We start from the raw sequence: 26,538 nt of genomic DNA on the forward strand, positions 1-26,538 counted from the left end.
TTTTTTTTTTTAACAAGTTGGAAAAAGTGGAGAATATAGTCTTAAAAAGGAACAATCCCTTTACTACCAAATATTCAGAATGAGAACTACCTCTTGATGGACCACAATACCACTAAAGGGAAGCAACCATGAGAAAAATGACACGTTATATCACTCTGGGTTTTCTGATAAATTATTTTTCTGTTGTAGATTGACAATTTTACACATCAAAATCTGTATTAAATAATTAAAGAAAACTTGCAATTTTATACTGGCCAATAGGGTTTTGTTTATTTAGACTAAACTCAAATTTTGTTTCAGGAAACACCACATGTACATAGTCATAATATTCAGACCCAATTCCATCTTCTGTATTGAAATAACTAATGAGCATTTGAAAAAGTCATTGGGAAGTGGGGGGGGGGGGGGAGGGCAAGTCAGCTGTAACCTCTACTATTGCAACTGGTAGCTCCTGCGTTATCCGGTGTTTATAGGGGTGTTAGGCCCCTTTCACACTGCGCTTTTACTTACGTTCAGTGGTGCCGTCGAGGCATCCGTCCGAACCGCTCCTCCCCCACCCCGCAAAACGTGTTTCGGACGCATGCGCTGACAGGGCCATTGACTATAATGGAGCAGACTGTTAGTGTGTGCTCTATCTTGCACCATTTTTGGGCATATACGTTTTCTGCAAGCGGACACCAAAACATAGAAAACTAATGTAGAAAAATGGTGTAAGACAGAGCAGACTCCGTTAGCCTGTGCTCTGTCTTGCACCAGTTTTCTACATTAGTTTTCTATGTTTTGGTGTCCGCTTGCAGAAAACGTATATGCCCAAAAATGGTGCAAGATAGAGCACACACTAAAGAGTCTGCTCCATTATAGTCAATGGCCCTGTCGGCGCATGCGTCCGAAACACGTTTTGTGAGGTGGGGGAGGGGCGGTTCGGACAGATGCCCCGAAGGGACCATTGAACATAGGGAAAAAACGCAACGTGAAAGTAGCCTTACCTGTCATAAACAGCCTGCTGAAAACACTTCCTGAAAAAATTAAATATGAGTCAGTGGGGAGTGTGAAAAATCGGCCGGGGCCACACGGGGTTATGTGCGATTCTTGCATGACACTCGGCTCACGCTGGCAGCACAGCGGGAGCAGAGTGTCATGCGAGGGTCATTGCGACTGTGGTCCGATCAGACCACATCTGCAGGGGACGGGCCGGCGATTTATCTGCCTCTCAGTAGCCGGCAATTGCAATTCTCGTACTGCTCTCACGGTACCTAGTGTAATGCAAGAGCAATGCGATGTTTCTCCCGCCCTATACACTTGAATGGGTGCGAGTGGAACAGGCTTGCTTTCCACCTGCAGCATGCTGCGACTGCTTTCTCGGTCCGATTAGGGGTGAGAGAAATTGCTCATGGGAGCTGCCCCATAGAGTAATATTGGTCCTAGTGGAATGCGATTTTTTTTATCGCATTCCACTCGCACCATTTTTCTCGCCGTGTGTCTTAGGCCTTAAGGCCGCTTTACACGCTGCGATATCGGTACCGATATCGCTAGCGTGGGTACCTACCCCCATCTGTTGTGCGACACGGGCAAATCGCTGCCCGTGCCGCACAACATCGCCCAGACCCGTCACACATACTTACCTGTCTGGCGACGTCGCTGTGACCGGCGAACCGCCTCCTTTCTAAGGGGGCGGTTCGTTCAGCATCACAGCGACGTCACAGCTGTGTCACTGAACCGCCGCCTAATAGAAGCGGAGGGGCGGAGATTAGCGGGACTTGCAGTGACTTAAACGCTGGGAATAGAACGCATAGACGTGCGCACATACCCCAAAACAGTTTTTATTTTCTAAATCTGCCCTCTGTTGGGGAGAGATTAACTTGAAAGGTTTAGATTTTAATTTCTGATAAGACCGGGGCTTTACCCGAGTCTTGTCTTTTCAGGGGAGGGGGGGGGGTGTACTTTTCCTGCATGAAGTTGACCAATGAAAAGCAGAAGGCATTATGCCTTCTCCTATAAGACATGTAGTGAGAGATAGTCCTGCTCTCAGCAGCGACCTTTGCAGCTAATGTCTAGAGTGGAGCAGAGCCGTGTGCCATTACAAACACCTCTAGCTTTCATCTCACAGGGGTATCTGTATAGGGGCAGCTGTTACTGCAAGAGCAGAGTGCTCTTACACACACCTACAGTATCTCATCTTGCATTATTAGGGGAGAAGGGGGGGGGGGGGTACAGGAGAACAGAATGTCTTTACAAACACCTCCACCTTTCATTCTACTGCAGCCAGCGTAGTGGGTGGGAGGTACAGCCAAGTGTCATTACAAACACATATTGTCCCTCTCTGCTCAGAGCGGTCAGCTCTGCTGCACTCCCCTTCCCCCACCATGACTGCCATGAGTTGAATGTTGGAGATATTTGTAATGGCACTCAGCTCTGCTCTAGTCTACACTGTAGCTTCAGAGGACAGAGATATTGCGCTCTTTACAAGTCTCACAGGACTAAGTATGCTCTCCTGACCTTCTCTGGGTTGGAGGGTGCCCTGCGTGATGCCTCCTGTTATGACTGGTCAATATTCAGAAGAAGCAGCAACATGCACTCTACAGAGGGATCTCTGGTAACCATCATAAATTAGAATCTAGATCTTAGAAACTAATATCTCCGCAACAGAGTGGAGTAGGGCAAATAAATAACAAAAACAATGTTTTATTCATGTCCGCAGGCACTGCTCCATGATTTGGCCAGTTTAAGATCATTTCCGATGACAGCTGCCTTTGGTTTGTGGGTTACCAATATGTGCCATGTGCAGGCTGCTCCTGTGCCTGCCGCTGCTCCCCTTCTTATGGGGATGGACGATCTGTATATCTGAATTCAAAGCAGAGGACGGCTGGCCCCCACACCGCAGCAGAGGCCGGCTGGCCCCCACACCGCAGAAGAGGCCGGCTGGCCCCCACACCGCAGAAGAGGCCGGCTGGCCCCCACACCGCAGAAGAGGCCGGCTGGCCCCCACACCGCAGCAGAGGCCGGCTGGCCCCCACACCGCAGCAGAGGCCGGCTGGCCCCCACACCGCAGCAGAGGCCGGCTGGCCCCCACACCGCAGCAGAGGCCGGCTGGCCCCCACACCGCAGCAGAGGCCGGCTGGCCCCCACACCGCAGCAGAGGACGGCTGGCCCCCACACCGCAGCAGAGGACGGCTGGCCCCCACACCGCAGCAGAGGACGGCTGGCCCCCACACCGCAGCAGAGGACGGCTGGCCCCCACACCGCAGCAGAGGACGGCTGGCCCCCACACCGCAGCAGAGGACGGCTGGCCCCCACACAGCGGCACCACCTTCATTCAACATTGCAACCTCTGGTAACAGGACAGGACTCCAGCACCCACCAAATCACAATGCAGTTGTTGACTTCCATTATTATGTTAATAGAGGGAACTGGCTATGACCGGCCTGGTGAGCAGATAATGAATGGCACCAATTACTCAGTCAACAGAGTACCTGAGCGGGAATCATCCAGAGGTTTTCATGCTCAAGGGCAAACAATCCCTTATGTGTAATGGAGAAGAGGAATGAGGCAGATAAGGAGCCGTGCGCTGCAGAAACGCTGCACACAGGACGCCGAGCGTTTATATGATCTATCACATGTGAGCCAGGACACGGCCGATAATGTGCCAGGGGACACGCGACCCAAGGTCTCATCTGTACTGGCAGGAGAGAGGAAGGAAGGGCCCTCCATCAGACATGGAGCATACAGCACTGCTGCCTACGTCCTGTCATTGGGAAGAGCAACATAGGCAACATCAGCCCCATCAGCAGCAGATGGCAGGCCATTACGCGTATGCCTCATTAACCCTACAGGCACAATACTAGTCAGTCCCACCACGGATAGGCTCTATGACAATGGATCCGTCAGCAGATTTTACAATACAAACTGTATACATTATTAAATAGATCTCAGACCTGATGAGACTTGTGTAATGACTTTGAAAATCCACAAACAGAACGGCTGCATAATCCCTATATTAAAAATGTGCATTTTACAAGTCCAGCAAAAGAGCTGACAAATCCAAGTTTATTCCGTCTCCGCACACTGAGCCTGACTGACAGCTGCAGCTTATACGGAGCATGGTGAGATCTTCGCAGCAGCAGGGAGGAAGGACAGTGAGGAGCGGTGATTTAAAAGCTCAAAGGGTTATACAGCTATTCAATTGGACTCTGACATGGATTTTAACAATAAGTACACCAGCCTCAGGTCTAAGGTACCTCAAATATATGCAGTTTGTATTATGAAATCTGTATTGTGCTTTAACAATGTCACTTTTGCTATCCTAGCATGCATGCTCATATTTTTGACAATGAGAACAGCACAACCTGCAGCACTATCCTGGTCATCAGCTTAGTGGAAAACTGGTAGCCCCCATTATAAGTCAGTGGGGTACATCAAAGACTATATCCCTGGGGGCCATGGCCCTGTTATCATCAAGGTGTCTGTTCACGCTAGCATTAAAAGTTTCTGTTATAAGTGACTCGCGCTTGCTAATGAAAATGCCGGATCCTTCTCTTTCCTGAAATCATCTGTCCGTGGAGCGTCAGGAGGCCCCATGCACACGAGAAAGGACGGCCAATCCTGCCGATATCAGTAGGTTCAGCCAATGTTACTCCAATGTGTATGGGGCTCTAGGAGAAATGCTGAACTGAGCCGGATAGACACGTGCAAACTCACAAAAGGACCAAAGGGGCGAGGCTTATCTAATGTGAACCATGCCTTATACAATTTCTTTCCTAAATAGAAGGGGAAAGGGATGCCCAATTTTCTATTTCCATGACCTGATCGGTAACAGGAGAATCAGGTGGTCCGGCTACAATGTTCTGTAAGTGTATGGGGCCCCTAACCTGTGATTACTGTTACCTACCCAAGCTGTCACAATATTGGAAACCTTAAAGACGTTATCCAGCTTATTTTGCCTTTTTTTGTCATTTCATTATTGGGCTACATAGGGGCAGGTAAGTTGATAGCAACTTCCTACCTGCCCTGCCGTCAGCCACTCTTTCCCGGCTCAGAGCTGTCATGTCACCGCTCCTGCTGTGATTTTGCTGCTTTCTGTGACTTCACATCAACAGGGGCAGGACCTTGTTGATGGGCAACACAGCAGACTTCATGTTGCCACCCTGTTGGGTGTGGAGTCCCCTCGCATATATCCCGTAGTACAGTGGTCTCAAAGATTCTGCCCATAGGCCGCATGCGGTCCCTGATGCTTCTTGCAGTGCACAGTCCTCTTGCTGATCACTGCCTGTGCTGGGGTTGTGCAGTCAGCGCTTTATATCAGAGGACAGATTTCCCGGGCGCTACGCAGATACGAGCTCCGTATACAGCTATGATCAGCCGCCGGCCAATCAGAGGCAGCAGATGATCACTGGAGAAGCTGTATAGAGAGCTCGTCCCTGCGCAGTGCCCGGGAATCTGTCCTCTGATGTAAAGCTCTGTCAGCGGCGGCCCCTGATGCTGCTTGCGGCATGCAGACACGTGGTCCCCTTGCTGATCGCTGCCTGTGCAGGGGCCGCCGCTGACAGCTTTATATCAGAGGACAGATTACCGCGCACTACGCAGAGACTAGCTCTGTATACAGCTACTGCAAAGATCAGCCACCAACCAATCAGAGGTAAATCAGCTGCATAGAGAGCTTGTCCCTGGGCAGGGCCCAAGAATCTGTCCTCTGATGTAATGCTCTGTCAGTGGCGGCCGCGGCACTGGCAGCTGTCAAGAAGCAGGAATCAGAACACCGAGGGAACGAGGACAGGTGAGAAGAATTTGTCTGTTTTTTTTATTTTGTGTCTGTGAAGAATGGCACAATAGGGGATACTACTACAGGATGGAGCATTACTACAAGAAGAGGACCAGGAAAGGGGACGTTACTATAAGACTACCAAGAAAAGGACATTACTATAAGATGAGCAGGATGGGCACAATACTACAGGAAAGTATCCTATGTGTTGGGGATTAAAGGGGCTGTCACAAGTTCTTATGCTGTAAAAACAAGACGTGGATTGCAAAGTTGCTTAATGTAAAGCCGCTCTCTTCTGCTGACTGCCAGTTCAGACCAGTAATGTAATCGTGACACTGGTCCAATCTTCAGGGGCACATCACCTCCTGTAAAGTAGGAACCGGGGACTGTGCATTATGAAGAAATCGAGATCTAAAACTTGCAACCAATCTCAATGTATTCAATGTAAAGTGATCCCAAAGGTGTCCGTACATCTTAGGAAGCGTTACCCTGTACACCACTGCCATACAGATACTCCCATTGAGAATACAAGCATGCAGGGGAATTGGCAGCTCCCAGACACCTTTTACTGCAATTTATTTCCCATAAGGATACATGATTGAGCATGTCGAAATTCAAGATGCCTGATGTTTTATTTCCCTCGACATCCAGGAAAGTAAGAACACTTCCATTGATTTTCAGCTGTCCGTTAATTCGGCGCGATCGTATACGAGTATTATTCCGGTACCTAGAAGCCTTGATGGATTGGTCAATATCAGAAAGCGCATTCAGAGATAGCACATCCAGAGATAGCGCCACCCTGGCATTGGGCATCCAGCGAAGCCACATTCCAGTAATGAGGGGAAAACGTCAATACAAGAGTGGGAGGGTTTCAAAAACCACAAAAATAAGAGCAGACCCTCAATTCTATTCTCAGATACCCTCTTTATAAACACCCAAATTTAGATATGTTTCCACTAAAGGATTGCTCCAAAGACGCTTCAGCGACAGGCGGGCAAGTGGCCCCAGACGGCCGACCTCAGGCCCAGTTGGTTGGAGAAAGCAGCAATACATTGTGCTGAATGAGACTCAGTTACTGACATTTTATAGCAGAAATAATGGTGATCAAGTGCTAGACATAAAACAGATGTCAGAGCGTCTGTTAAAAAGATATAAAAAGAAGAAGTAGCCCCCTCTCTCCGCTCTTAGAAGTCTGGGCAAGTCTCCCAGCTCTGCGCCGCGGCCCCCTCCTCCCCGGGAAGGCAGGCTCAAGATTTCCTACAACTTCACAGAAATACCTTGTGTTTGCCGGCCACCTGAAGCATTTCCTTACCACAGGATAAAAAGTGGACATTTTTATTTACTCTGTCCAGGGTTTCATCACTGGGAACACTGTGGGTTCAATGCAAAAAAATCTCAGAAAAGTCCTAGCATCAAGTAGCAATGTATGTACTAGGAAAAACAAATCATCATTTATTCCAGAGGCTCAATGAGCGGCAATGTGTGCGGAGAGCATCCTAGGACCCGAGCAGGCTGGAGAGCTGGCCACTTGTCATCACCTCTGCCATAGGCGGCCATGGAGCCCGGCATGAGCAGGACTCATCTCCTGAGTTATACAGAACACAGAGGTCCAAGACTAGATAAGGCCCCGAATAGGTATATAGGGATACAATTAAAGGGACGTTTCCATGATGACTTTTTGACGTTGCAGACTTTCTGCACTTATTAGTTAGATTATGTTATGTGCATCTTTAAAAAGGTATTCTCCACTACTAGGAGTCGGACAAGCCCTACTGATTCAACATGTTTCCCTCCCGTATCGGCAGTTCCAGCGATGCTGGGGGGGCTCATGTGACGTTACACGTCCAATCAGCTCCGACTTCTGCCTCCCCGCCTTTAGACACAGGAAGTAAGCGGCAGCCGTAGTGCTCACTTCCCGTTACCTCATTTGTCCATAGGTGGGGAGACCGCTGGAATCAGCAGATGTGGGAATGAGTTTTTTTTTTTTATTTTACCTAGGGAGAAACGTGTAATCAGAAGGGGTTGTCCTAGTAATGGACAATCCCTTTAACTATTTTTTTTTTTTTTGTTTCTCTTTGGTCTGTCAGGATATAAATAACTTTTTCTGGAACACTTCTTGATACGTGTATGAATAAAGAGCTGTCAAAGCCAGTCATCCCTGGCTGGGTCCTTCCCGGAGGGATATCTGGCTGGTTTCTGTGTTGAGACTCCTAACAGAGGCTCCACGGACTTTTTTGATTTGCATACTTCATAGGGGGCAATGTACCTAGGATTTCACTGTGTTGAGCGCCCTCGCTGGCTGCCGGCAGTGTTTTCTCTGGCTGGTCTCCCCGAGATCAGTGATTGTTTTGTCTTGTTGGTCTACTAGACATTGTTCCCACCTGGCCAGAATCCTACTCCACACTGATGAGGGGCAATACCCTGAGGCAGCTGTCTGTGGATGGATACCTGACCTTGGCATTTCCCTGGTCATATCTTTAAACGTGTCAAAACGTTGGATATTGACTAAAAGGGCCACTTATTATGGTGGTTATGGTGGTCTCCTAAAAAGAGCCGCTGCTTGACTGGGTCCTTCCCGGAGGGATATCTGGCTGGTTTCTGTGTTGAGACTCCTAACAGAGGCTCCACGGACTTTTTTGATTTGCATATTTCCCAGGGGGCAATGCACCTAGGATTTCACTGTCTTGAGCGCCCTTGCTGGCTGCCGGCAGTGTTTTCTATGGCTGGTCTCCTTGAGATCAGTGATTGTTTTGTCTTGTTAGTCATCTCTGTATGACATCCATTATAGGTGCGTTTCTGCATCTGTAATTTTTACCTGTGGATTTTCCATGTTTAATGCAATTGTATAAGGAAAATCTGCACAGAAAACTCAGCACAGCAGCAAAAGAAATCAACTTGTTGTAGATTTCAAATACGCACCGCAGGGCAGTGTGCACAGCAAATAAAAAACACCTGGTCATCCATGCTACTGGAAAAAGCAGCCTCAAAAAGTCAGTGACAACTTAAGTGTAATCGTCATTTTCATTATTTCATAAATCAGTAGTGCACATGAAAATAAGCAGCTTTGTAATATTTGTGATCATAGAAATCTGCTTCTTTCTCTGCCAGAATTGATCAGTCATTACCAAGATTAACAATTCTGTTTTGCACAGTCCGTGGTGTAGGTGCGTGTGTCCGTGTGACATCCAGATAGCACACTGACAGCAAGAACACTGCTGCTTCCAGGTCCTTGGTGCAGTGAATATTCATGAGCATAATGAGCAGGCACAGAAGCAAGTGACAGCAGCGCCAAAGAAAGCACCTCTGGAGATCGGAGAGTATAGAAAATCATTTTAGTTCAAAGATACATGTTTTTTCAGGTACGTGTCACACGGATCACATCAATGGGTGGTCCATGTAATACCCATGTTGCTGGAAAAAAAAAAAATCGGACATGTTGCCGTGTGGAGTACATGGACACGCATGTGATCCACATGGTCACAGGGTCAATGACAAATCACGGATGTGTGTGTAAGAATATTACTTTTAAATGGGTCTACGTGTGTCCGTTAGGTGTGAAAATGGACGTGTGAAAGAGGTCTTATAAGTTAGGAGGTGGCAGCTGTTACTGATGAGATGCTATGCTGACGGGAGGAGGGAGGAGCTAGAGGCAGAGCTCCGCCTCCCTCTTCTACCCACAGAGTCTCATCAGTAACAGCCGCCATCTCCTCAGTAATGGGAAAGTCTTCACTGAATAGATTTTACCTCAGAATTGAGACTTTTGATAGTGAATGATCAAATCTGTCAGAGAAAGAAGCAGATTTGTCTGATATGATATATTATAAAGTTCCTTAATTTCATGTGAAGTATTGATTTATGAAATAAAAAAAAAAAAATAATAATATTAAAAAAAACAAACAAACCATGGTTATGCTTTAAGCCAAATCTGATTTCATTAAGCAACAAAGTTCTCATTCGGGTTAGTGAACGAAGAAAAAAAAAAAAAAATAATAATAATATACACACACACACACACACACACACACACACACACACACACACACACACACACACACACAGAGGAATAGTTTACAAATGAAGAAATGTGGAGAATTTCAGGTGTAACAATTTTCCTATTTTTTTTCCTCAAAAATGTGGACGAGCAGTAAAATTGTGATGTGTTCAATGTACACACTGCGAATGTGTGAGACAAGATGGACAGCCATGCTCTGGATAAAGGTCCAATTAACCAGCAAAATAGCACTCGAGAGACTGAGCCAACAAACGAGCAAAAAAGTGATCCTCACCTGATTGTCGACTTTTATGACACCAGAGACAATCTGTCAGGACTCTGAGCACATCACCCATATAAACAGGTGAGGTGCAGTCAACAAAATCTATGGTGAACGGGACCAGAACAATCATAGCAATCACCTTTCTGCCCCAATAGTTTCTATCGGTCAGGTGAATGGGCCTGTAACAAGGACTGACTATCTATAAGATGCTCGTGTATGGGCACAGGAATACATATTCCGAATGCTTTCAGTGCCCAAGCAAAACTTCAGGTAGCTAATGTCTCGACATGCTGGCCACCAGGGATTTGTCTAGTCTTCATTATAACCCTCTGTCGATAAGCTGAATGTGCCCCAAAAATGTAGCTTCTCACTATGAAAAAATTATTTTGGGGCAGACACAGCACCGCCTTTGTACGTGATGAAATGACAGCTGAAACTACTACAAGATTAATTTAGAAGAAAAAAAAAAAAAGTTTTCTTTCCGTCACATAAAAATGTCTGGAATTTCCTGGGGCCTTATCCCAAGATAATATGAATGGGAAACAGCTAAAAATAAAGCGACAACTGCTCAGTAGAAGCTTGATAAAACTTTGCTGTTTACAAACAAAAACAGAGCGGATCGGATTTTATTATCCAACATGGCCAAAAATGTAGACTCCCGGATATGGAAATTCTTCAGAGTGGGTCACTGGTGAAGCGGTGGTATCGGGATATTCCACCTTCTGCATGACGATAAAGGGGATGACCGCCACTAGTTTGGGTGTACAAAGCACTTGAAGATTCCATAAACCTTACACCTATAGAAAACCCCAATTCAGTGGCATAAGAGACAATATCTGTGATAGGAACGCAGGTACTGCGACAAGCGGTGACTGCACAACTTCCATGACTATAGCCATAAACGAGATTTCACTAGTTCACACAGCTCCATGGAGGAAATTTATCAAGACTGGCTTTCCATATTCCAGTCTGTCTTGAACCCAAACGTTGAACTAGAGTTGTCTTTAATAAACCGGTCACCATGAAAAGCTAATCTGCAGACACCATGATATGGAGCAGGGGGAGCAGAGTAGAATGATCTATAGTTTTCTGAGAAAATATTCAGTATAAGGGTACGGTTCCACTAGCGCATAGCTTCCGATGCGAGAGCACCGGAAGTGGTATGCTAATGACGCTCTGCTGCGGGTGTCCGCCAGGGGTCATGCGTCTTGCGATCGCATCACAGGTGTGGAGAAGAGGGAGGGAGCACGTTCTCCCCATCTTCTCCCCGGCCTGTCTCTTTCTATATCACACTGCACTCAGATTACATGCGAGTGCAGTGCGATGATTCACACGCTCCCATAGACTTGTATGGAGGTGCGTGAGCTGAGAATTGCTGCCGAACGCAGCATGCTGCACGCCACTATGGCATGGGCAATCAATCGCAGATGGCTACTGCCCCATGGTTTTCTACTAGAGTGAGAGCAATCTGATGCTTTATCGGATTGCACTTGCCCGTGCACAACGCAAATTAATGGAACCAAACCCTTACCCGTGTTTTAGTCACTTAATCGTATTCCATGGCACCACATGTTTTTAAAAAAAGCTGTTCAGTTCAGTTATGAATTCAGCCATTTCTTAACCTCTTCACCCTCAGGGCAATTTTCCGTTTTTTTGTTTGTTTTTTTTTTGTTTGTTTTTGTTCCCCTTCTTTCGAGAGCTGTACCTTTTTTATTTTTCCGTCAATCTTGCCATATAAGGGCTTATTTTTTTTGTTCGACGAATTGTACTTTTAAATGAAGTCATGAGTCTTACAATATAGTGTACTGGAAAACGGCAAACAAAATTCCAAATGCGGAAAAATTGCGAAACAAGTGCAATCTCAATTGTTGAATATTGAATACTTTTGAAATATTTTATTCACTATTATAAAACTGATGTGTCGCTGTGATGCCTCAGGTTGGCATGAGTTCGTAGACACCAAGATTTACTTTTATCTAAAGGGGTTAAAAAAAATTCACGTCTAAAAAAAAAAAACACTTTTTTTGCTATTTTCCAAAATCTGTAACTTTCTCATTTTTCGAGATCTTGGGCTCGGTGACTGCTTATATTTTGCGCCTCGAGCTGACATTTTTAACAGTATCATTTTTGAGCAGAAGCTACGTTTTGATCACCTGTTATTGCATTTTGCACAAAATTTGTGGCAACCAAAAGTAATTTTGGGGTTTGGAATTTTTTTTTGTGGCTACTTAGTTTACCAAATCAGATTAACTGATTTTATATTTTGATAGATCGTGCGTTTCTGAACATTGCGATTTCAAATGTGCATATTTTTACTTATTAACCCTTTAATTTTCAATGGGGCGAATGGAGCGCGATTTGAACTTTTAGTTTTTATTTTTTTATTGTACTAGTCCCCCTAAGAGTATAAGGATTACAAGTCTGATCGCTCATTCATTTCTGTAGATCACAGCTACATAGGTCAGATCAGCAGAAATGCTGCTGTCCTCTCACATATGGCTCTCAGCCAACAGTGAGAGGAAGGGACTCATGATAGCTACAGGAGTCATCACGTGACCCTGTGCTACAATGGCAAAAATCGGCTTCACGTGATCACATCACGTGACCTCCGATGATGGCAGATGGGTATGCACTTACCGCGTCGGGCACGTACATTGGGCTATCGAACTTTGACAGCCCGATGTGAGGGGGTTAACAGGCTTGGGTGGATCGCGGATCCACTTGTGCCTGGGAGGCACACATGTCAACTGTTCAAATCAGCTGACATGTGTGGGGATCTCTGCCTCTCTGACATGATCCATGACTTAACCAGTGTCGTGAAGAGGTTAATGATTGTGACCACCATAATAGAGTGGGCCCATGGAAGTTCAGGTTCTGCTGGTGCAGATTAAATTTTTTAAAGTTCGGTTTTGGACCCGTACTTAACTTGAACTTAATTTGAAATCACTGATTGGCAGTTCGGGTGTCTGACCACATGCAGCCAGCCATAAAACAGATCACTTCCAGCTCCTTGAAATCCCGCGCACTTCCCATCCCGCAGCCTTGTTATCCGGGTGCTTGTTGGCTTCAGACGCACTCTGCGCATGGTCGGAACCGCAGGAGTCTGAGCATGTGCACTGCGCATCTGAAGATGAGACGCCCAGGGGACTAGAGCCTATAATCATTTACATAGGGAACATGTAAGTAATAAAAACTTTTTTTTTACATTCATATTACAACAGGGATGGGTAGGAAGGAGTTTCTAGGCCACACATCACCCTGCTTGTAGTTCACAACGCATAATGGACCTGACAGGTTCCCTTTAACCAACTGGAATTGAAGGTAATGCAATGCCATTATGGAGCAAGACTACTTACACTTGTATTGCATGAATTGATGAGGAGCCTCCATTCCTCTGGATCATGACTTATCTTCAGAACCATCATGAAACTACTGTTACATGCCACAACATTGCCCTCCATGAAGAAATATTGGAGCAGATCTTTATCACTATTGCGGAACAAAACAGGTAGCGCCTGCTGGGAGATTCCACTGCTGTAGCCTGAGACCCAAGAACTCTGCCGTACGCTTGGACAGATCCAAGTCTCCAACAAGATCGTTCAGTCACTTTGTGTTACAAGATGTGGTTCAGTTGAGGTTGCTGATAAAGTCTGAGTTGTGAAAGTGAGATGCCCTCTTTTTCCTCACTAGACTCGTCTGAAAAGGTTTCTGGTGCTTTAGATACTGGAGTTTTTCTGTATGTGGTACTGGGTGTATGCAGAGGTCATTTACGAGCACTAGTGATGAGTGAACACTACCATGCTCGGGTGCTCGGTACTAGTAACTAGCAGTTTGATGTTGGGATGGACTCGACTCGTGTACAAGAGTATGATAGAATGCAATGGGAAACTGGAGCATTTTTCCAAGATATTTCCAGAAAAATGCTAGGAAATTAAGGTAAGAAATCTTAAAATTGTATACCTTACGCAGAAAGAATTTATAAAAGGATTAGTAATTAGGATTACGTTATTGGAGCGGTTTATGATTGGTCATCCTAAGATGGTAGAATACGGAAGGCTCAATAGACTACATAGATGATGTAATAGACTAGCTACTAACAATGCAATAATAAGGATGCCATTTTTCCATGATCCTGCATGAAAGGTGTCATAAGTAATTACAACCCCAACTGGATCTTGAAAATTGGAGCCAATCAGCAAATTTGAGCATCATATTCGTTTTCAGCTCCACAAAATTAGTTGAGTTCAACTGTTTTTGTCTCAAACAATTTGGCTGTAGAACAGTGATCGGTCCAGTGGGCGGTCCGATCAGTGACTGACAGCTACATCTATGCACACGAATACAATGGAAGCTGTCAGTCACTGATTGAACCGATAGGATTAAAAATGGCAAAAAAGTTATATACTTAGTTTTGTGAGAAAATATTATGTATATATCCGCTCAGCTCTCCCACCTCTACAACATGGTGCCCACAGATTGGACTAAATTTTATAGCAACAGGATGTCTTTAAGAGATGAATGTCTTCATGCATTGGCGAATTCTTAGGATGCTCTGTGCACAATAAAATGTGGGGTAGATTTCAGCCATAATGCATACAATTTTACTGGTATATATTACAGGCCAAGGCAAAAAGGTCAAAAATAACCATTGCACCAAAAGTAACAACTTTGATAAATCTCCCCCTATATTTCGAGCATAAAGAAAATACTACTGAAAAGAAAAAAAAAGAAAAAAAACCCTCATCGTATTCAAGGACACATACATTATATTTAGTAGACACACATAAGATAGATATATTTCCATTCATTTTCAGTACGGTGCTCAGTTCAGTGAAGTCACAATGAAATGATAGACGATCCCCTCTGGGTAACTGTATGACCCCCACGCATTTCACAAATTGACCAAAACAAATCATTTTTTTACCATTTCAAAGTGAGTTTCCTGATTTAAAGGGGTTGTCCGATTAAAACAATTTAGCACCAATCCACAGGATAGGGGATAAATTGGGGTTTGATAAGTGTCGCCCCGTTGGGACCCACACTGCTTGGCACAGCAGAGAATTTATCCCCACAAGGGAAATTTTATTCCATTACAAAATGGGTGGGCAGGGCAAACCACCGACCGCCACCCTAGTCATTCTCTGTGGAAATGCCGAAAAAGGCAGAGCACAGTGCTCAGTAGCCCCATAGGGAATTAACAGAGCAGAGGTCAAGCATGCACACCAGGCTCCATCCTAAAGGGGTCTGTGTGCAAGTCCCAGCGGGAAGACTGCCCCCTCACCCCTTTAATCAACTAGTTATCACCTATCATGCTCACATGTGATCACTTGCTTTACCTGAACCACCCCTTTAAGCACTATACTGAACAGAGTCATCTTTAAAGTCTTTACTATCGATATGATAAAAAAAAGGTTGTCAGAGTTTAAAGGGACCCAGAAGACTGCATTTCAGAGTCAAATATACCAGTCATCATACAGCCAGTGTGATACATGCTGCCTCTGGATTGGGCATGATGCATCGGCTGTCAGGTTCCCTTTAACAAATTAAAGTACTCTACTTTTACAAGTGTCTGTGGTCTCGTGCATGGTCTATAGGGCATCATGAATGCCTCCAATTCTAATGAGCAGGACAGGTGAATGATGCCCGTCCACCATACCATCTTCCTCCCAGGTATTTGTCAGCACAATATCATTAGCACCACTGAAATACTGACGCCGAAGAGCAGTCTGAGAAACCCTATAAACAAAAAAAAAAAAAGTCCAGGATTACGCACGCACCCCCGTCCGTACCCATAAAAAGTGTATTTCATAAAAGACCCATAAACATTCCCTATCAACGCAACCTTCCATCTCCGTGGGGCGGTGCGAGCACTACATTATTAGCCACATCAGGGTCTATGGGAACTTGGCGACAGCCCCTATCAGATTGTATATGCAGTTGTATAATTTGTCATCAAGCGGCTGAAGGAACAGGGGTCTTCCGTCTTCCATTTACGTCACTGGACAGTTTATTAGACAAGATAATGGTATGGATCAGGCAATAACTCTCCTAGACCATCGTATTACAAACCATAAAAAAGGGTAGATTTCATTAATTACCTTCTCAAAAAATTATCTATAATAATACATATATATTTCTAAAATAAATAATGTACGCGTGTTTATATACCTGGAGACCACAAAAATGAAATGAGGTATGGTAATATATTGCAATAAGAGAAGGTTATCTGACAAGTGTGCCAAGAAGCTGTGACCCTGCAGCTGTTTCACCACCAGACGCTCCTGATACAACTTCCTGTTGTTGCACGCGGCTCTGTCCCCTCTAAAATCAGAGTAACGTGCAGAGCAGGAAGCTCACAAGCTGGGTTTTGTGAAAGCCACATGTACCGGCAAGAAGAGGAGGGGGAAGAGAAAAAAAAACAAAACAAGAAACCACAGAAAATGTGCATTGTGCTCTGGCACTTACCTGATGGACAGGCACTTTCTGGGGGGTACTCTGAGGTGACTGGTGGAGCGAAGTCCATGGTTGGTGATGAGAATGTGACGGCGGTGAAGACTGATGGTGCATAGCTGGATGAGGCTGACAGTTTGCCATTTGCTGCTGAAAAGATTGATGACCGGGATGCTGCTGGCCAGACATCATCCGTTCTTGTATTGCCTGTGGATCTGCATGGCTAACTCCAGGACAGCCATTTGGTCTCATATGCCCACCCATCTCCCTTGGTGTTGAGGACATACCTATGAATGTCTGACCCTGCGGCATGTTTCTGGGACCCATGTTCCTTTGTCCCATACCCATGCTGCCGGGGGGCTGGTGACTTGGAGGATGGGGCATATTTGGGTAACTTCCAACATCCATAGGTATCCCCGCGCTGCCAGGCCTAACTTGCGGCGGAGGGGTGCCTGCTGGATTGCTCATTGCTTTCAAGGGTGACATGGGAGGTGGAGAAGCATAGGTTCCCTGAGGCTGTGAAGGGTGCATAGTTTGTGTGTTCATTTGGTTAAGTGAGCCGCTAGGATGAATTGGTTGCTGGTGCATCAGTCCTTGACTATTGTTTGACGGAAACCCCACAGCATTTGGGTATCTAGGTACAGACGGAGTCATTGGAGTGTTGTTAGTAAGGCCTAAATTCTGATTCATCCCTGTATTATTAACTAATCCCTGATTACGGTTACTATAAGGATAGCGGGAATACTGCCCTGAGTTGTTTAACGTAGGTGAAGGTACAGTCTGGTTTCTAGAATTAAAATTAAGGGACTGTGGCCTAACTGCACCCTGCTGAGGAGTATTAGGAGAAAATCTAGGACTGTGAGCAACAGATTCTCCATGGAGAGTAGTGGGGGGATGATGATGAAACTGCTGGACCGAGTGACGTAGTGAAGGCCCCATGTTGGGATTCTGTTGGGGTACATGAGACATATGACCAGGTCCTGCAGCCCCAATGAAGGGATTTCCTTGATTAAGACCATCTTGTCCTTGAGAAAACTGGTTCATCCTCTGTGACTGTAGTGGACCATGCTGTTGCATTGAGAAATCTCCTCGAACCATGTAGTTACCCATTTGTTGAACATGTTGAGGGTGAGGGGGACCCTGAGGTCCGGAAGGTGTGGGTGGTTGCTGCTGTGACTGCGGCTGCTGGTAAGGTGGTCTTATCTGATCAGGCACCTGCACTGCCCTAGGTCCCCACATGGAACCACTGTCTACAAAGGACGGCGCGTGTCTTTCATTCTGCATACCAGGATACACTCCCATTTGGCCACCACCATGGGGGACCTGAGAAACAGATGTGTTGTGATACTGCGAATGTGGAGAAGCAATCCCATTTCCAGGAGTGTTAGCCATCATTCTGTTAGGCTGGTCCATCATGTGCATTTTCTGGGGCTCATACTGGTTGTAATGATCAAAGTGGGTCAGCTTTGCTTGGTTTTGACTGCTGGGATTATGGTGGAGCGGAGACTGTAGAGAACCAAAACTCTGATCCAATGGCATCTGCGGAGCCATGGAGTTGACAGTGGTTTCAGGATATCCACACTCACCCAGGCCCTCCAACCCCTCACTGAACATATTACCATCTTCCCCAAATAAGCTCATCATGCCGGGATCCGCCATTTTGCTTCTGCACACAGCTCTTTAGAGCCACGAGCGTGAGATTGTGCTTCACCTCTCAACAGAGGTGTTGTCCTCAGAGCCGTTAATCCTCAGTTAATCTCTTTCATGTCATTCCATATTGTCTTAATTCTTTCGGACCATGCGGTGTCAGGCAGACGGGGTCTGTCCCTATAAACAGAAGAAGAAAGAATAAAATTAAAAAAAAACATAAAAGTTATGAAAAACTGAACAAACATCTATGAATGGAACCTTTCAAATGAATGAAAAGGAAAGAAAAAAAAAAAAAGTTCTAAAACTTACAGACCCCAACGCTGTGCCGCAGTCACTTATTGGGTGGAACAGAACAAAAGAACAAAATGCAGCCGTAGCATCAGCTGCCACAGCAGGCGGACAGATGTACGGATACAGCCAAGCATCCCATCTGCTAAACTAAAGCCCTGAAAATGCTCTAGTTACCAACAGCGTGTCCTTAACCTTATTCCCCGGAGGAGTGTAATCAGATGAGCAAGCAGCAGCATCAAGGGCCGCGATAAGCTAAAGTTAGCAGAATCCGCTAGTCCATTTAACAAACACCAGAAGGTAGAAAGTGACCCTTTAAAAGCAGCCGAAAATACATTTCAAACAAGATCTGTGGAGGATTTTCTCCCCTCCCCCGCTCGTGTGCCTTATACAGTGCAATATTGTCCTGCATCCTCGACAGACCACGTGGTCAGTTGACTGCACCTCCAACAGCAGCCGCAAACCCACCACTCCTAGCACCTCTGCTCAAGGTCAAATTGCCTGAATGATTGGATTCATGGTGCGGTTACACCAACGTGATCCTACAAGATGGAATTAGGGGATGGATGATTAGGCTACCAAGGAGGACACTGCTGTAAAGCACGGCTCACCGCCAAAGACATTTTGGTGCCACTTAGTATTTGGAGTTGTAAAGAAGATGACGGGAAACTCTCACCGGGTATAACTACCCCCATCATAACGAGGACTACAGCTCCTGATGCTTAATGTGTGTAACCCTTTCAGTACTGATGCTGGTTAGACCACCAGAGGATAGTATGATGGGAAATGTAGCACTAGGTCACCCTTACCAGGTATTAATATGTACCGAGGGGAAATGCAATCCATTTTCTTAAAATATGCAAAGTAAATGATTAATTCAGCTACCGAAGTGAACAAAAGTGTATTGAGGCATCCGAGCCACGCTAGGAATTTGTCGCGGCGAATCCAACTCATAATCTTATTTTTTTTTCCGAGCATTAATGGTCGTGGGCCGGTGCTTCTGCGGTACGCAACGGGAACAAGTAGCTGGATTCATAACTCCTCTGAAACTTTCCCCAGGAACAGGCTACGTCACAGGCGGCTGCCCGAGCATAAGGGGTGATTAACCCCTCCACGGCCTAAATTACCAGCACTGAACCATGCCTGAAGGTGGGGCGGCCACCCAGAGGACCCTGTCAGGGAAAGTCACGATATGGCGCACGTAATAACAATAGCCTTACAGAAGGACACGAGCACATGTATGAGGGGAAAGACTGAGCAAAGCACTACAAACCTTCCACAAGCTTATTCTGGGTGTGTTCAAATCACAATATGAGGGTCGGTCCAAATCCATGAGGTTAACTGCTAGGAATCATAACCATCACTTTTGAGGACCCGCCACCCCCCCCTCAATCATCATTTACTAGAACTCCCCTAGTCCCTGTTATTTCCTAGGACACAGCCATCCCCCTCCGTCATGTCCTATGGGACCCCCTCACTGACATTTCCTAAGACCCCCTCCGATACCCCTCTGTTATTTTCTAGCTAGGACACCGCCATCCCCCTCCATGTCCTAGGACCCCCCGATCCCCCTCTTATTTCCTAGGACACCGACATCCCTCTCTGTAGTCATTTCCTAGAATTCCTCTCAGTCATTATTTCCTAGGACTCCGCCATACTCCACTGTCAAACGTGAGGGGGGAAAGATCGGGTGTATGCTGCACTGTCAACATCTGAATTTCTGGTGACTTACAGCCGATCTCTCCCCCTTATGTTTGATTCATGATCCCGGGGCTGCGGCAGTCGCCATTTTTAATCTGTGTTTAGGAGTTGTGACTGGCACAACTCTAATGGGCGAGTGCAATTGCCTTGACTTATCTGTTACCTTACCTGGTAAGACCCTATTCTGCGCTTCTATCCAGTTTTTTGGCATATTCTCCACTGTCATCATTTTCTAGGATTACCCATCATTTCCATTGTTCAGCATCACCATGCACACCAATGGTGACTGACAGACACCATAGGCCATGATGGGGCCCACCATGTTTTATCAGTGTCCACCCTTACCAGGCAAAATGCTCACGCATTCCTGCCCAGCAGGACTGATGGCATCTAACATGCAGATATGACCAAAGCCCATAACAATACATAGCAAGGTAACATGCTGTATCTGTGTAATGCACAATTTAATGCATAACCAACAAATAGTCCGACCCTCTTATCTATACAGATGAACTACAACTCCCAGCAGCCCACATTTGTCCTAAAACACTGAAGCATGGCCACTGATCACAGAGGGCTCTAAGGCTCCAGATCCACACTGCACATCTGATCTGTGTGATGTTGCGGGGGCTTTGATCATTGATATAAGAGATTGCAAGTCTTTACTGTACATCAATAAACCAATAAAGTTCATAGCAAAGACCCCAGGGCTAAAATACATATAAAATCTCCAGCATTTCTTCCCCCATCAGCCACAATTCCTATAAATCACATTAGTACCACAACATTACATAGAGACATAACCCTCCCCTTTACCAAAATGGCTACTGGGAGGTCATCCTATAATTATACCACCAGGAAAAAGAAGACAAAAGGGGAAAACTAGTAAAAACGCTAATTATAACAGAATCCGAATGAGAACTAAACGCAAAAGCTTATTCGCACCCGGCTTTAACGCATTTTTTGTCCTTTTTGTCTATGCAGCACTTTACAGGAACAGATGAATTATAAGTCTCTCCAATCTCCTACACCAAATGGTGTTTTGTTTTTGTAAAATTTTGTATTGGTTTTTTTTTTTGTTTTTTTTTTTAATTAAAAAAAACAAAAATCAGTGAAATTAGGATAGGAGAGCAGCAGCTGCCGGTCTATACATGGTGCATGTTTCTTGGACATCTAATTCAACCTGATTCCTGCAGAGAAAAATACCTCAGCAAAAATGCTGTGTGAACATACCCCAAGGGTAAATTCCGATGTAGAGAAGAGAAAAAAAAAAAAAAAAAAACCCAAAACCTCCCCCCCCCTTCCCCCAACCCAACAGGTGTCCACACACCAAAACCCACAATAGCCATCTGCAGTTTGAGTTTTTTGTTGTGGGATTTAGCCTTGTTATATATTTTGGTACTTGCATATCCATAAAACGTTAAAATATGAAGAAAAAAAAATGCAGCAGAAAATATAAGTGCATCTGTAGGAATGTATGCAGTTGTAAAATCAGCAGAATGGATTCCCCACAATGAATAACATTTTAAGAGTTCGGAGGGATCATGACAGTGTGCTTGTTTATGGATGTAAATCAAGTTGAACCCTACATCCAACCTACCCAGTTTCCCCCGAAAATAAACTCTACCCTTACAAGAGAAGGCCTAGTAGGATTTTGAGGGCTTTGAGTATGATTAAAATATAAGACCTACTCCAAAAATAAGGCCTAGTTGTGGTTCCATAAGGGAGTGTCCAAACAGAAAAAAAAAAAAATTATATATATAGCACTCCACAAACCCCACACAATTACAGTTGCCAATTGGCAAGTGCTGATGGTGGATGGGCTCTCACATCTCATCGCACTGCAGCTCTCACAAACAGATTGGGTACCAGTATCACTCTGCGTAAGTAATCACTACTTCCAGTCACCAGGGGGAATCAACCACTGTAGAACGCAGGAGGACCTGAGAGCAACACGGATTTGTATGTGAGAGCCCATTCACTTGCCAATGCTAATTGTTTGGGGTCTGGTAAGTGCGATTCTTTTAGGGGGTGTTTGCTATCTTTTGTGGGTAAGCTTAGCAGTACATGGAAAATAAATTCAACAGGTAATTTAAACCTTTGTAAATCTAGCATGTACCCCCCACTATAGGACTGGTTGTGCACCATGAGAATAGCAGATCAGATAAGAAAATGTGCATCTGAGCCAGTAATCGGATTAAAGGGGTTATCCGGCTTATTTTGCCATTTTCTTGTTATTTCACTATTGGGCTACATTGGGGCAGGTAAGTAGATAGTGATTACCTACCTGCCCTGCTGTCAGCTCCTCTCCCCAGGTTCAGAGCGGTCATGTGACTGCTCCTGACATAATTTTGCTGCTTCCTGTGATGTCATGACAACTGGGCATGAGCTTATGCTCACCTTGTCGACGGGCATCACAGCCGACATCATGTAGCCGCCCTGCAGGGCGGGTACATGGCGCTGGAGTCCCCACCCCCTTTTCCTGCACCCTCCCCACATTCCATAGTGCAGGGGGTCTTTCTGTCTGTACGCTGCATGCGCCTCCGGATGCTGCTGGCGGTACGCAGACAGTGGCCCCCTTGCTGAACGCTGCCTGTGCTGCGGCCAGTCAGTGCTGTATAGCATATGACAGATTCCCGGGCGCTCTGCAGAAGGGAGCACTGTATACAGCGATGATTAGCCGCTGGCCAATCAAGAGGCCAGAAGCAGATTACAGTAACGTATACAGAGCTCAACTCTGCAGAGCGCCCGCGAATCTGTCATCAGTTATAAAGCGCTGTCAGCTGCGGCCCCTGATGCTGTTAATGGTATGCAGGCCCCTAGCTGATCGCGACCTCTGCAGGGGGCTGTGCAGTCAGCACTTTATAACAGATGACAGATTCCTGGGTGCTCTGCCCAGCCGAGCTCTGTATACAGCTATAATCAGCCGCCGGCCAATCAGAAGCCAGCAGCAGAACACTGGAGAAGCTGCACAGCGCCTGGAAATCAGTCATCTGATATAAACTGCTGACTGCACAGCCACTGCACAGGCAGCGATCAGCAAGGAGGGGGCTGCGTCCACAAGAAGCAGGACACAGGGCACCGAGGGAACCAGGACAGGTGCGAAGGATTTGTGTTTGTTTTTTTGTGTGTGAGAAGAATGGCAGAATAGGAGGCAATTCTACAGGAGAGAGCATTACTACAAGAGGAGGAGCCCAGGGGGACATTACTACAGGATGGGAACAAGGAAAGGGGACATTACTATAGTATGGGGAGAGGGATGGGCACATTACTACATTATATGTGCGGTGGATGTGAGGATCACTGCTCTGTACTACCAATGATTGGAAATACAGAGCAGGGATATCTCATCTGTGACAGAACAGTCACCGCACATATAATGTAGTAATGTGCCCATCTTTGCTGGAGCAATGAGAGGTCAGTGCTGGGCAGAATGCTGGCAGCCAATGAGTGTGCAGGGGCGGGGCTGGACAGTGGTGCCAGCTCTGAGGTTTAGCACAGAAAGATTTCATGTTTGGTTGAGCTGCAGGTAAACAAAGTGTGCAGAGAATAAAGAGAGAATTCAATAGGAACAAAAGTTAGAAAAAAAAATAATGTAGGGGTGTTTTATAGAACAATACAGCACAGATTAGCTTAAAGACATTTTTTGAAGTTTGTCGGACAACTCCTTTAACACAAAATGCTGATGTTCCAGAATGTGAGGACAGGATTATACTTGTATTTGAATAAAAGTTGACTTTTTGTTTAAAGGGAACGCCTCAGTCATCCTCAGTCATCCTCCTCGTCGCATTTCTAAATCTCGCGCCTGTGCAGTGAGGTCTGCTCGTGCAGGCACAGTTCACTCTACCATATTGCGGGCAGAGCAGAAAACAGCAGCCCCAGCTCACGCCGGTGAGCTAAATGCACAGGCGCGAGATTAGGAGCGGGTACGAGCACGGCGCTGGTGATGTCGGCGCTGTGCATGACCTCACCAGCGCTATGCTCATACCTGCCCATAATTTCGCGCCTGCGCATTTAGCTCACCGGCGCAAGCTAGGGCAGCTATGTTTTCTGCTCTGGCCGCGATATGGCAGAGCAAACTGCGCGAGCACACCCAACTGCACAGGCGCGAGATTTAAAAATGCGACGAGGAGGATGACGGAGGCGTCATCCCGTCAATCAAGGAAGGAGGATGGCGATCAGCGACATGAGGAGAAAATGAGCCCGCCCATCTGGCCAACCAAGGTAATTAGCATACCTAAGGGCCAAGTTTTATAAAGTTATTTTTGGGGTTTGGAAGGGGAGTCAGGGCCAAGGGGCACCTTCCTATAATGCAGCAGAAGGGGATTCTTTTAGTTTAATAGGTAAAAATCTGATGACAGGTTCCCTTTAAGAATAAATGTGGATTGTTGTTCATGCGAAAATATAAGACAACCCCTGAAAATAAGCACTTCATCGAATCTTTCTAAGCAAAACTATAAGACCTTGTCTTATTTTCAGGGAAACACGGCTTCTATAGCCTGAAGTGGCTGATAACACAGAGCAAAAGAATGCATTGGCCAATTTTAAATCTGTGGTTAAAATCTGCAGCATAAACAGACATGTGATCCACAGTACCGGACAAGTTACGCTGCAGATTTCCTCGCATCCAAATCCACAATGCTGCTCCTGTAATACACAGCGGTTTATACATCTGGAAACCTCCAAATAGAAAATCCGCTCTGAACCGTAAACCGATCCTCCCGGCTCTGGAGAAGCAATGCTGCAGCAATTTATAAAGGAGAAGTCTGCCCCCGAGTCCGGAGAACAGGCAGCCCCGCGTGTAGTGCTCCCCTAATCAGCCACATTTTATAGATCCTGCTCTGATGGAAGCAGCGACCTTGCTGATCCTCGGATTATCAGATGCAGCTCGAATGTAGGTCGATTTCATCAGCACAGGCTGGATCCCTGCTCCATAGATTATAAAAGGAGTAAAACACCAGTAAAGAAAAAAACAAAATATGCCGTCATAGGGTAGAGTGCGCGCGAAGAGTATTTGGTTGCAGAAATTTAATAATAATATAAATAATAATAATTTTATTCATTTATATAGCGCTGTTAATTCCACAGCGCTTTACATATACTTTGCAAAACTGTCCCCATTGGGGCTCACAATCTAGGTTGCCTATGAGTATGTTTTTGAAGTGAGAGGGAACCCACGCAAACACGGGGAGAACATACAAACTCCTTGCAGATGGTGTCCTTGGTGGGATTTGAACCCAGGACCCCAGCGCTGCAAGACTGCAGTGCTAACCACTGAGCCACCGTGCTGCATCTTTTGGCAGCAAAAACACAGCACAAAAACAAGCTACATTTTTGCTGCATCTTTTAATTGAATTCAATGGGTGGAAAACGCAGGCAACCATGTTGAAGGAATTGACATGCTGCAGATTATTTTCTGCACCAAATCTGTAAGGACAAAATACAACACGTGTGCAAAAATTCAGCATTCTCATCCACTTTGCTAGCATCAGGATTTGCTTCCGGTTTTGTGACAAAACGGTTTTCCAAAACAAAAAAAATAAATACATGGGAAAAAAAAACACGAGGAAAAAAATGCCTTGTGTATACTTGAGACTAATGGAAAGTTTATGCAAATGTATAAAGAAAAAAAACGATCACAGCTACAACATGTGAAAATCATTTGTAAAGTATATACAGGTGCCTCAATATATTAGAATATCATCAAAATGTTAATTTATTTCAGTAATTCAATATAAAAAAGGGAAACATTATATAGAGTCATTACACACAGAGGGATCTATTTCAAGTGTTTATTTCTGTTAACGTTGATTTGGGTTTTCATTGGCTATAAGCCATAAATTCGTTATCTCCAAAAAAAAAAAAAAAAAAGAATAATTACCACAAAACACCTGCAAAGCCCCCCTAAGGCCCTGTGCCCACGCTGCGTATTTTGACGCCGATTTTAACGCAGATTTTCAGAATTCTGCATGTCCATTGTGAAGCCAGCAAAGTCTATGAGAATTCAGAAGTGCTGTGCCCACGTTGAGTATTTTTTTCCTTGCATATTTGGTGCAGATTTCTCTTCTGCACCAAATCTGCACCAAATACGCAAGGGAAAAAGAAGCAACATGGGCACAGCACTTCTGAATTCTCATAGACTTTGCTGGCTTCACAATGGACATGCAGATTTTGCTGCAGATTTCTGAAAATACGCGTCAACACTACACAGCGTGGGCACTGCGCCTAAGTGTTTAAAATGGTCCCTTAGTCTTGTTCAGTAGGCTACACAATCATGGGGAAGATTACCGACTTGACAGATGTCCAGAAGGCAGTCATTGACACACTCCACAAGGAAAGTAAGCCACAAAAGGTCATTGCTAAAGAAGCTAGCTGTTCATAGAGTGCTGTATCCAAGCATATTAATGGAAAGTTGAGTGG

The 26,538-nt window shown here is 45.5% G+C and overlaps 1 protein-coding gene across 1 annotated transcript in view; it reads right to left on the reverse strand.

The window, feature by feature from the left end:
- Window positions 1-26,538, reverse strand: part of CHD7 (chromodomain helicase DNA binding protein 7) — a 189,219-nt gene that overhangs the window by 138,684 nt on the left and 23,997 nt on the right. Inside the window, exon 2 of the mRNA XM_075353247.1 lies at window positions 16,495-18,306. Within this exon, the coding sequence (XP_075209362.1) occupies window positions 16,495-18,138 (1,644 nt within the window). The 5' untranslated portion in view covers window positions 18,139-18,306. The remainder of the gene's footprint in view (window positions 1-16,494; window positions 18,307-26,538) is intronic.

This window comes from Anomaloglossus baeobatrachus, chromosome 6, assembly GCF_048569485.1.
Source record: "Anomaloglossus baeobatrachus isolate aAnoBae1 chromosome 6, aAnoBae1.hap1, whole genome shotgun sequence".
Taxonomy (NCBI): domain Eukaryota; kingdom Metazoa; phylum Chordata; class Amphibia; order Anura; family Aromobatidae; genus Anomaloglossus; species Anomaloglossus baeobatrachus.